The following is a 13,303-nucleotide window of genomic DNA, read 5'->3' as shown; positions in this document are numbered from 1 at the left end:
AAAGTGTCTTATCAGGTTTTAAAGGCATCAAGAAACCAATGGCTGAAATGGAAAAGTAGAGAAAATTTAACTTGGTCCAAGATTAATACTTTCAGATCAGATCACAGTGACAATTGATGACATTTTGAGTAACATTAAGTTAATTGTTAGTTTTAGAATTAAAAGTAGTTTTACACGAACATACAGTTAGTGGTATAACCAGTGTAAATTTGGGACTATCTTATAATATTTGAATAATACTTTTTGGATATTTTAAAATATATATCTAATATATATTTTTGGATTTTTTTAAGTATAAGAAATACTTAAGTGTTAGAAACAACTTGTTCTTGTAAGAAATATCTTTATACTGCTCTGTGTGACAATATTTCTTTTTTACTCTTGCCAAAGCTATCTAGTTATTGTGAGAGTGTAGTCTTATGACTGCTGAAAGAAAGAGAAGAAATTGTCAGAGATTTTAAATAATTTGTGGTCATGTGAGGGAAAGTAAGGAAAGCTGTGTAAACCAAGTCTTATTTAGGAGATGTAACCGTGGGTGTAGGCTCCTAGGAATGTGTAGGCAGCATGTATATTGGTCTCTTCCCTAATGCTTCTGTTCTCTCCAACCACTACCTGAAAATGCTAACTCCCTCTTTTTATAACTCACATATGACAAAACCACTTAAAGGGGAAGGACACAAATGTGTAGGTACAAGACAGTTTTATTCTATTGTAGCTAAGCTGTTAATTAAATCAAACTAACTTTTTCCTAAGTCTAAAATATTAATTGTAATGCTGAAAGTACTCACTAAGAAACAGAAAAGGACAAGAAAGAAATCCAAATGGCACACAGACCAAAGAAGCTATAGGGAATGAGGAGCAAAAATCACATAGCAAAATACCCAGGAAGTCTATCCTTAATATTAATTCTTTTAACTGTAAAATTGATCTCTCTAATTAAAAGTCAGGTTTTGGCAGAGTACACTCAACACAAAACACAAACAACAAATAGAAACATGATCCAGTATTATGCTAGGTAAAAGAAAACAATATTCAAAGGTACAAATAATTAGAAAATAACAATATAGAAGCCGGTATTATATTTGCATGTGGTAGAAAGCTCTGGTGCCCATATCAACAGCAGATAGGGTAGAATTCAGGTCAGAAATTGTTATGAAATGATGATAAATGGTCTGTAAAGACTGACAGTCCATGTAATGATTTTTAAATAGCGTATACTAGTTATAAACACAAGTCAGCTAAGCAGCATAGCCTCTAAATTTATGAAGTAGAGGGAGCAGTTTATGTTTGACCCGAGAGTATAAAGTTGTTGAGATGAACTGTTTAGAATAGGATTAAGGGAACAGTGCAAGTGGTCATACTATATTCTATTCAGGAATATCAGAAGAGATTAGAAGTTAAATAAGCTTTTGTATATTTGCTCTTTAACCAACTATTGCCAATAGACTAGACTGATATGAAATTTATCCTGTGATAATTATTCACCTTTTGTGTACCCTGATCTTAATCAATGATCAAATTAACTAGACATGTTAGAAATGATGAGTTTTACCTGTAATCCAAGTACTTGGGAGGCTGATGCAAAAACAATGAGTTCCACTCTTACTTGGGCTACATATTGAGACCTCTCAAAATACAACAAAACATTAAAGTGAATTGGATCTAATACACACATGTGGAAAACTCCACCCAACAATACCAATATATTCTTCTTTATACACCTGGAACATTCTCCAGCATAGGCCATATATTTAGAATTTAGACCACAGAACATCTTGAATTACAAAATACCTTGTGATCATATGCCATGGTATTTGATTATAGCTATAGTGATGGACAATGATGTGAAAACTTTTGACATTAGTTATCTAAATTAAGTTATGAGACTAATAAATGTGGTACATTCAAGTCATGTATCTCAGGACAGATTATCAATAAGTTCAGTAAGCTTTGTTTTGGTATCAAACTTGGACCAATATTTGTTTTTATTGAAAATACTTTAATACAAAATAACCATTTATGTGCAAATGTTTAGAATCAAGAAACTATTACTAAGTTGAAGACTTATCTATTGTTAAAAAATACAACAAAACAGTATCTTCTTTAAACAACACGAAGTAGTTTGGTTATGGTTATATTACACATACCAAGTGTGGCTACCTGTACTTACAGACGTTTTATTTCAGTGTTGTAGGAAATCTGTACCTTTTTTTTTTTTCTCTGATATCCACTCATCAGTGAGTACATACCATGCATGTCCTTTTGGGTCAGAGTTACCTCACTCAGGATGGTATTTTCTAGTTCCATCCATTTGCCCGTAAAACTCAGGATATCATCCCAGGGATGCAAGGTTGGTTTAATATATGAAAATCCATTAACATTTTCATATATTTTCATATAGTGGATATAATCCACTATATAAACAAACTAAAAAAAATCACATGATCATCTCCTTAAATGCAGAAAAAGCATTTGACAAAATACAACACCCCTTGAAATTAAAAGTGTTGGAGAGATCAGGAATTCAAGGCCCATACCTAAACATAATAAAAGCAATTTACTGCAAACCAATAGCCAATATCAAATTAAATGGAGGCATACTTGAAGCAATCCCACTGAGATCAGGGACAAAACAAGAATGTCCACTCTCCCTATATCTATTCAGTATAGTACTCGAAGTGCTACTAGTACAATATCACAACAAAAAGATGAAGGGGATATAAATGGAATATTCTTATGCATTGTAAAAGATGCTTAGTCTCAAAACCGTTTTCTTGATACTTATCTGAAGATGTTTTGGGATGCTTTGTCCCACTGTTCAGATGTTTGATTTTATAATGAAGAATATTGAGGTGTATTACTTACTTTTATTGATGTATGGTAGAGGAAAGATAAGATTTTAATTTTACTCTATACCTTAAGGAATTCTTCTTCTTTTAGGAACCAAGTGGTGAGACGCCATCATCTTTATACAGAGTTGCAGCAGTCCTTCTGCAATTTAATCTCATTGATCTAGATGATCTTTATGTGCATGTAAGTCAAGTGCATTGTTAAGAATTTTTCTTATGCATCCAAGGGGTAAGGAAGAGGGGTAAGCACCTCACTGCTGGCTCTAGACTTCCAGGTATTATTTTTTGAAGCCATTATACATTATTGCTTTGTCTAATTCAAAAACAGAGTAGATTTTCTTCTTTGATCAGCAGCGGAAGGTAACTTCCTCCTAGTCACTCTTACAGGTTTCAAGATTGGATATATAGCTCTTTTTTTAATCATTACCAGTGCTTAGCTCATGGGGAGAAAGGTCAAGCACTAAACAATATCGTTTTAGGCTTTTTTATTTTTATATGTAACTTGTAGGAAATAGGGGACTGTCTAGAAACTTCTAGGTAATCATTGCTATACAGTATCTTAAGCTTTTACCTCTAATGTTTACTGGTTGTTTATATTAGCCTTAGCTATTGAAATAGATTGTGGATTTTACAGGGGTTAAAACATTCCTATTATAGCTCACTGTGGTGCCTAAGTCACTTAAAAATCTTTTTGGCTGTGTTTTTGTTTGTATCAGGTTTATTATTCTGAAATGCTTATAGTAACAATCCTCCACTTGTACAAGGTTGCTAGATCTGAGATAATCAACCCTCAACAATGGAATTGATACTGATTTAGAAACTAGTTTGTGATTTATGAGATACCAAGTTATTAATAGTTTTTATAATTGAAAATTAGAACATTTAAATCTATCCTTTTGACATATATGCAGTACTTTGTTTTGTTTGAAGTTTGGTTTTTAAAGGCAAAATATGTACTTTTTATTTTGGTGGTATTGGAGGTCAAATATGGGGTGTAGTTTGCTGGACAAACTTTGCTCTACCGCAGAGCACCCCTGCTCCTGGTGTTTTCAATGGAGCAGGTATATATTTTAGGTATATTTATAAATTCAATGGTAAACAACTCTGTAGTATGAACTTAGAGCTTTTAAAATACTAAAGATAAAAATATTTGTTGCTATGTGACTTTAAAATGTACGTAAAACTCAGGTATTCGCCTTTTAAAATTATTGGGCAATAAGGCAAACTTATTTGGAAAGAATTCATATATATGAATAAACTAGCCTTCTTATTTATAGATGTACTAATTGAACAATATTCTGCATTTTATATGTGCAAGCTTCTTGTATTAACTTATGAAATTTTAATGATTTATTTTTAGCTCCTTCCTGCTGATAATTGTATTATGGATGAATACAAACGAGAAATTGTGGAAGCTAAGCAAATTGTAAGAAAACTCACAATGGTTGTGCTGTCTTCTGAAAAACTTGATGAACGAGACAAAGAAAAGGACAAAGATGATGAGAAAGTTGAGAAGGTATATCCCTCAGGCCAGCAAGACTTACCTTGTTTAGAATCATTTCTCATTGTTAATCACCTTATGGAGTATGTTCTCTTAATTTTGATTATGTGCAATTTGATTTAGGTATTACTCATTTGGACTTTAATATGAATGATACCTTCACAAAGAAAACTCTTTTTCTTATAAATTTCAAAATAAAAGAAAAAAATCACAAAATATTGATTTTATTTTTTCTGTTTATATATTCTTTTTTTTTTTTTTTAAGATTTATTTATTTATTATATGTAAGTACACTGTAGCTGTCTTCAGACANTCCAGAAGAGGGCGCCAGATCTNGTTACGGATGGTTGTGAGCCACCATGTGGTTGCTGGGATTTGAACTCTGGACCTGTGGAAGAGCAGTCGGGTGCTCTTACCCACTGAGCCATCTCACCAGCCCTATATATTCTTTTTTAATCCTAAAGGGATTCTCAAAGATGAATTCTAGTGTCTCTTGTATGGTATAGCATTAAGTCCAACTTAATTTCAAATTTATAAATTATAATGTGTATGTGTGTTCTAAATGGGAAAATACAACAACAACAACAACAACAACAACAAAAGAATAATAAAAAAAAAAAAGCCCAAAAGATCATTTTTTTTTTCAAGTCACTGAAATTTCAGGCAATTACTGTTAAATTTCCTAACTTTTTTTTGATGTACATTATTATGATATTTAGGTCAAATTTTAAAGAGAAATATCTGTATTCCAAACATCATTGTCATGTTTGTTCATTTTTAGCCACCGGACAACCAAAAACTTGGTTTGTTGGAAGCTTTGTTAAAAGTTGGTGATTGGCAGCATGCACAGAACATCATGGATCAGATGCCTCCATACTATGCAGCTTCACATAAACTAATAGCTCTTGCTATTTGCAAGCTCATTCACATAACTGTTGAGCCTCTCTACCGAAGGTTGGTTATTCCATACTAAGCATTAAGATACAAAGAGTTTCAGGAGAGTTGTGTATTACTATCTTTGATCTTTAAATCTAGTATCTGTTACTATATTTTTTCAAAACATAAGAACTATTCACAGGGTATGTCAGTCATGTGTGCATGACTTCTGTCCTAATTTCCCAGTCTTCTAGAATGTGTGCTGCAAAATATGAAAACTCCAAGTTAAGTTTCTGGAGCCTGTTTGCATTATTGAGAGTGAAAATACCTTTCTTCTGATTTTGCCTTTCTTCTTGGGAAGCAGAAAGTTTCCCTTTTAAAAATTAGCCTTAGTTCTCTATTCCCATTTTTCTATTCTGGTGTTAATGGTTCTGACTGAAGACATTACCATTCTGACAGGCTGCTGTTTGGGGGAAATTACTAGTTTAATTCCTTTTATCCTGAATGTGTCAACTAGTTCTGTTGACATCAGCCTATTTGTAGAGTGCTTAGGAGCGGTATTAGCAGCAGCTCTGGCTTGAGCTTCATAGATTAGAGCCTGCTTCAAAAGCCACAACCTTCTTGACTTGTGTGTAGCTGCTGCTTTCATTGTAACCTGGGGTGTAGACAGTGCAGGTCTCTTCTCAAAGATAGAGCCCTGAGACTTAAAGTAAGACCTCTACTTACTCTACACGAGAAACCTCTGGGCAAGCTGTCCTTTCTACTAGGACAACTTGGATTGGATGGTTAGCTTGCCTGCTCCTGCTTCCTCATACTCAGTATAGGAAAACAGTAGATCCTAGATTGAGACATGTTTGATTTCATCTTGTCATACATCTGATGTCCATGCCGTATTCTCCATTCCTATAACCACAGTCTCTGTGTTGGTCAAGCTTAACTTAAACTCATATTCAATGTTACTTGAGATCTACACCAAGAGTTCCTTTATTTATGTTGCTAGTTTGAACCATTGTCTTTTTGAGGTTTGCTTTCATGCTTACTGAATTTATTTTTGTGTTTTGCCAGCTGAGAATTATTTGCTGTAATAAAGTGAGTGATGATTAGAATAGTTAAAGCAAATATGAACAAGAAAATGATTGTGTCTTATATTGGAGACATATATATATATATATATATATATATATATATATATATATATATATATATATATATAACATAGATTTCTAAATCTTTTTTTTTTTTTTTTTTTTAAATAGAGTTGGTGTTCCTAAAGGTGCTAAGGGCTCACCGGTTAGCGCTTTGCAAAACAAGAGAGCACCGAAGCAAGTAGAGAGCTTTGAAGATTTGAGGAGGGATGTATTCAATATGTTCTGTTACCTTGGTCCTCACCTCTCACATGATCCCATTTTATTTGCAAAAGTCGTGCGCATAGGCAAGTCATTTATGAAGGAGGTCAGTAAGGTTTTTCTTCCTAGTTGAAAATTAAAATTTGAAATGAAATGTTGTGAATGTGTTTTCCTGAGTATTTCTAGAAACAAACAAACAAAAAGTAAACATGAGTTAAGGAAAGTTGTGTTGAGTAAACTCAGTGTATGGAAAGCCCATTGTGTCCCAATGGTGATTATGTCTATGTGTTAAAACCCCAGATCTAGGTATACGATTCAAGTACCTCCCTTGAGAAACTCTTTGCTTGATTTCCATTGTAACTTGCACTTGTGCTTACTCTTCTTTTCCCTCACCTGTCTTCTATGGATTTTCTTTCATGCAGTTTTGAGTCATTATTAAATGTTTGGATGCTTTCCTATTTCAAACAGTGTAGGATTATTATTGTATTCTTTACTTATTTTGGGGGATAAGGATTGAGCTTGGGGCATTGTGTGTTTTAAGTATGTGCTCTACTTTGAAGCTATGCTTCCAGCTCATTTTTCTTTATCAGTAAAGTTTTTATTGAAATTAATTATGTGACAGAAAAATATATAAATGCTGAATATACAGTTCAGTGACCTTTTTAAAACTAAACACTCGTGCCTACCACCTAAATTAAACCAAGAAATTGAATGGTACCAGTAGTGGTGCTACCTCATTTGTAAACACTTAGACTATTTAAAAAAATCTGTGGTGTAGAATGTTCATTTGATAGAACATCTCCAGCCTTAGATGCTTAATTTTCAACTTCTGATAAATTGGCTGTCTGTCTGTCTGTATCTATTTATCTATCTATCTATCTTATCTATCTATCTAGTTTATACCCATGCCATAATCACCACAAATAATTAGTAGACTATTTTCATCATACTTGCTGTTAACTTCTGCCACTTCTGTCACTTTCCCCTGTGTTGCTTCTTTCTGTCACTATAGTTTTGCTTTTTCTATGATCTCATATAAATAGAATTATATGTTCACTCTTCTGATTTCTTTCACTTCATGGTTTTAGAGTCATTCAAGTTATTGCATGTGTTAGTAGTCCTTTTGCTGAGTAATAATATCACATTATATGGAAACATAGAGTCATTGATATATTTGTCAGGTGATGAATATTTAGGTTATTTCTGTGAGTAGATAGCTATACTTTTGGGAGGCATGTTTTTGTGTTGCCAGAAGTGGGATTGATTAGTGAAATACATAAGTATAACTGCAAAATTGTTGGATGTTGTGATACATACTTTTAAGCTCAGGACTCAGGAGGCAGATGCAGTCAGATGAGTTACGAGTTTGTGGTCAGGCCAGCCAAGACTACATAGTTAAACACTCTCTTAAAACAGAAAAAAAAGATTGCAAAAACTGTTTGACAGTGTTAGCAATGTTTATAGTATTTTATATTTTTGAGAACAATGATTTGAGACTTCTAGATGCTCTACACCCTCACTGACACATGGTATTGTAATACTTAAATTTTTGTCATCTTAATGAGTTGTGGTATCTTATTGTGGTTCTTTCTTGTCATGCTATTGACTAATGATGTTGAATATCTTTTCATACATTTATTTGCTACTTATAATTATTTTTAGTGACATTTGTTCATATCTTGTCCATTTTTTATATGACTTATCTTTTTAAAAATTTTTTATTAGGTATTTTCCTCATTTACATTTCCAATGTTATCCCAAAAGTCCCCTATATCTCCCCCCCCACTCCCCTACCCTCCCACTCCCACTTCTTGGCCCTGGCGTTCCCCTGTACTGAGGCATATAAAGTCTGCACGACCAATGGGCCTCTCTTTCCACTGATGGCCAACTATCTTTTTTCTATGTCTTTATATATTGTTATTTCTAAGGCCTTGAACATATAGGTAGTTTTTGAAAAAGTCTTTCAGTCTGGTTTGATGTCTCAGTTTTAAACTGTCTTTTAAAAAATTACGTGTATATGTGTGTGGGGTGGTAGGAGGTTTGTGCAAGTGGGTACAGGTGCCAGGAGAGATCCCTTGGAGCTGTAGTTACAGGTGGTTGTGAACCAAACTCCTCTCCTCTGGAAGAGTAGACTCTATTGAATTATCTCTCTGACACCTTAAACATCCCTTATATGCACATACCCACACACAGACTCATACAACTAAAGATAATAAATAAACACCTTTTTAAAAGGAAAAATTACATCTTAATAATTTCAGTTTATTAATATTTACTTTGAAATTTTCCATTTTGTACTCCCATGAAAATTTTCCTTTCAGCTTTCAAGCTGCAAAGAACTCATAATTTCTTTTTTAGTTATAAAATAGAACTACAAAACAATATTTAGAACCATGTTTGAGCATATATATGCATATATTGTTTGGTGATTGCATTTTTAATCTTAGACAATACTAGCTGTATGGAAAAACTAAAAACAGCTCTTGTTATGAATCCTATATGATACCTGAAATATTTGACTTGGCTTTCAATACTTATTAGTTGGTAGATTATTTTATTTTTTTCAATTTTTTATTAGATATTTTCTTCATCTACATTTCAAATGCTATCCCAAAAGCCCCCTATACCCCCCCCCCAACCCTGCTCCCCTACCCACCCACTCCCACTTCTTGGCCCTGGCTTTCTCCCCTGTACTGGGGTATATAAAGTTTGCAAGACCTAGGGGCCTCTCTTCCCAATGATGGCCGACTAGACCATCTTCTTCTACATATGCAGCTAGAGACACAAGCTCTGGGGCTACTGGTTAGTTCATATTGTTGTTCCACCTATAGGGTTGCAGGCCCCTTCAGCTCCTTGGGTACTTTCTCTAGCTCCTCCATTGGGGGCCCTGTGTTCCATCCAATAGCTGACAATGAGCATCCACTTCTGTATTTGCCAGTCAGGGTCCTTTCATCAAAATCTTGCTGGCATATGCAATAGTGTCTGCGTTTGGTAGCTGATTATGGGATGGATCCCTGAGTGGGGCAGTCTCTGGATGGTCCATCCTTTCGTCTCAGCTCCAAACTTTGTCTCTGTAACTTATTCCATGGGTATTTTGTTCGCTGTTCTAAGGAGGAATGAAATATCTACATGTTGGTCTTCCTTCTTGATTTTCTTGTGTTTTGCAAATTGTATCTTGGGTATTCTAAGTTTCTGGGCTAATATCCACTTATCAGTGAGTGCATATCATGTTACTTCTTTTGTGATTGGATTACCTACTCAAGATGATATCCTCCAGATCCATCCATTTGCCTAAGAATTTCATAAATCCATTGTTTTTAATAGCTGAGTAGTACTCCATTGTGTACATGTACCACATTTTCTGTATCCATTCTTCTGTTGAGGGGACATCTGTTTTTTTCCCAACTTCTGGCTATTATAAATAAGGCTGCTATGAACATAGTGGAGCATGCGTCCTTATTATCAGTTGGGGGCTTACTAAAATGCAGATTGTGACCCCTAACTTCAGTTTCTGATGAATTGACCTGGGCTAGAAGGTGAAAATTTGCATTTCTAACATGTTCCCTGGTAATATTGATGCTGCTGGTCCAAAGACCAGATTGTTATTCTAATATAGTAAGTATATTTGATCCTCCTTTTGTGCTTAGAGGGGGTGGCAGTGACTATTAATCTAAAATCTGTACCAACAGTCACTACTATCGTTTCTGCTCCAGCATCCTGGGCATTTCTGTCCTTAGCATCCTGTGTGAAGACAAAACCTCTATGAACAGAGAAACCCCCAAATGTACTGTACTTCATGAAAGGTTCCTCAGTATCAGGCTTCTTGACTGAGAATGCTGAGATTCCCAAAGAATACACGACAGCTCATGGAGTGCTCATGGGTCTTTTCTTGTTAGTAGCATATGTTTCTATTGCCTTTGATGATAAGCTTCCTCAGGAAGCCAAAAAAAAAAAAAATGCTGAAAAACACCTGTAGCACACATATCCACTTGGTCTTGTTTATTTCCAAAATTCAAGGCAGAAAATAGTTCTAATTGGACATTGCGTGTGAACCAGTCAGAGGAGTTATTCATATAGAAGCAAATATTTATGTATTTATTTTTATTAGCATACAAAGAAGGAGGTTTATTATAGTATTTTAAAAGCAATTTGTTTTTGTTTTTTTCCTGTTTATTGAAATTATAGATTTTTTTCCTGTCACATATATATCCTGATTGGAGTTTCCCTCATTCTACTCCTAATCTCTCCTCACCTCCCCTCCCATTCACATCTGCCCCCTTTCTCTCATTAGAAAACAAAAGGCTTCTAAGGGATAATAATAATACAAAATAAAATGTGATAAAACAAAAACTAACACATAAGTATTAGACAAAACAAACAGAAGGAAAGAGCCCAAGAGAAGGCACATGAAAGAGACACACTCACTTGTACTCTCAGGAATCCCATAAAAACACTAAAGTAGAACTGATAATATATCTGCAAAGGACTTGGAGTAGACCCATACATGCTGTTTCAGTCTCTCCGAGTTCATATGAGCATTAATATGTTGATTTAGAGGGCCTTGTTTTCATGGCTGCCAGCAAGTAGTTCAGCTCTTCTTCCTTTCTCTTGGTGCAGATGTGCTAGCCCACCCTTTTCTTGATGAACTTGAGGTAGTGCTTGTTCTTGAACACCTTGAGCATCTCCTTGAGCCACTTGTCAGTTGTGAAGCCGTACACTTCCTGGATCATGTCCCACATGAACTTGGTGTGCTTGGTGAAGTGCCAGCAGTGCTGACTGTACCTCGATTTGCTGATGTTCTTCAGTATGTTGTGGCCGTTGTTGAAACAATGGGCTTGCTAGAGAGATGGGATGGGGAATGGGTTGGGGGGATGGCTTTGGCTGCTCTCTGATGACAACCATGATAGGAAGCTTATGTAGCAGGTTTTTTTTTTTTTTTGATCCATTAATTTTTTATTAGGTATTTCATCACTTACATTTCAAATTCTATCCCAAAAGTCCCCTATACCCTCACCCCCACTCCCCTACCCACCCACTCCCACTTCTTGGTCCTGGCGTTCCCCTGTACTGAGGCATATAAAGTTTGCAAGACCAAGGGGCCTCTCTTCCCAATGATGGCCGAGTAGGCCATCTTCTGCTATTATATAGCAGTTTTAACCTTAGCTGTACTTCCTAGGTTCAGATACCAAGTACCAATAGGCAAATGGCAATTCTATATGAATGGTGTGTGACTTAGTTTTTAGGAGACTTGTTTTACTAAGAGTGGGACTTCAGGTAAAGTCAATTATATCCTTCCTAAAAGTACATTTCCATATAAGAAAAAGGTAGATAATTTTTTTAACCCTTGCTACATCTTCCAATAAGTAAGTTTTTAGATTTGAGTATGTGTGCTTGTGTGTGTGTGCATGTGTGCCTGTGTATGTGCATATTTGCTTGCACTGCGTGTGCTCAGGTGCCCGAGAAGCCAGAGATGATATCAGATCCCCTGGAACTGGAGTTATAACGAATTGTGAGCCACTGTGTAGATGCTGGAAATTGAACCTAGACCCTCTGCCAGAGCAGCAAGTGCTCTTAACTGCTGAGCCATTGCTCCAGCCTTCAAGTACTTGTTTTGGGACAACAATCCTTGAAGTTAATTTCAAGAAAGAACAATTCCAAATGTAAAGAACTGAAGTAACACTTGAAAATATTTGTGATACTGCTGACCTGTGAGAAGCTGCGTTTTTGTTTGTTTGTTTGTTTTTGTTCTTTTTTAAAGTTCAGGACATAGCAAACGCTGTCATATACTATTTTGTTCCATCAAGTAGTTAGCATGATATCTGATTTCCTCACTGATTATTCCTGGGATCAAGTGCTACACACATAAGTAAGTAGGAATCGCCAGGGAACTATTATAGTCCATTTCCTCAGCTTTTTAAAAAATATACTTATGCTGTGTGTATGCCCGTGCATGTATGTATACATTTACATACCACAGAGCACATGTGTAGATCAGAGAATACCTGATTTCTGGGTCTGTTCTTTCCTTCCACTCTGCGGGTTCTGGGGAATCAATCTCAAGTCATTAGCTCTGTTTGCAGGTGTTTTCACAATATGCCATCTCATAGGACCTCTGCTCAGATTTCAACCAATGAAAGACAAGAATCGATTGTCTTAAACACATTTCTAGAGACTTGGAACCTGTTGTGGTATTGAACCTTTTTAATCCACATGGCCAGTTTTCTATTGGTGCTTCTTAGGATTACATGTCTACTTCTGGGCAAATCCAAACTAAAATATAAGAATGCATTTCTTTAAATAGATTTAATATTTAAGCCATAATTTGTTCAAAAGTTATATGCACATGTTATTTTTTTGTTTTATGATGGAAACTATTTAAATGTAGTCATATCTAGTGCTGGAAAAATGTGAAAGAATTTCCTGGTGTAATCACCATTCCTGTAACTCTCTTTCTATATGAGTTAGATTTTTTTGTCCCCCCCCCCCTCGAGTTAGGTATATATATATTTTTTTTTCACAAGCAAAACCAATTTAATAAAAAAATCCACTAATAATGTGTGTAAATGTGGCCAAAATCTTAAAACCAATTAGGTCTCTCCTTTTCACCCTCTTTTTTACTTCCTTTCTCTCCTCTTGACCTTGTCTGGTCTTGACTGATTTCTTTTTTATATATATATTTATATTTTTATTAGGTATTTTTCTCATTTACATTTCCAATGCTATCCCAAAAG

General features: G+C 35.1%; 1 protein-coding gene across 3 annotated transcripts in view; it reads left to right on the top strand.

The window, feature by feature from the left end:
• Nucleotides 1-13,303, top strand: part of Thoc2 (THO complex 2) — a 110,414-nt gene that overhangs the window by 41,508 nt on the left and 55,603 nt on the right. For all 3 annotated transcript variants that reach the window (XM_021153791.2, XM_029473077.1, XM_029473076.1), the window contains exons 9-12: nucleotides 2,941-3,033; nucleotides 4,210-4,365; nucleotides 5,132-5,304; nucleotides 6,483-6,678. In XM_021153791.2, the coding sequence (XP_021009450.2) occupies nucleotides 2,941-3,033; nucleotides 4,210-4,365; nucleotides 5,132-5,304; nucleotides 6,483-6,678 (618 nt within the window). The remainder of the gene's footprint in view (nucleotides 1-2,940; nucleotides 3,034-4,209; nucleotides 4,366-5,131; nucleotides 5,305-6,482; nucleotides 6,679-13,303) is intronic.

This window comes from Mus caroli, chromosome X (assembly GCF_900094665.2).
Source record: "Mus caroli chromosome X, CAROLI_EIJ_v1.1, whole genome shotgun sequence".
NCBI lineage: Eukaryota > Metazoa > Chordata > Mammalia > Rodentia > Muridae > Mus > Mus caroli.
Note: the sequence above shows the minus strand (reverse complement) of the source record. Positions and strands in the feature narration are given on the sequence as shown.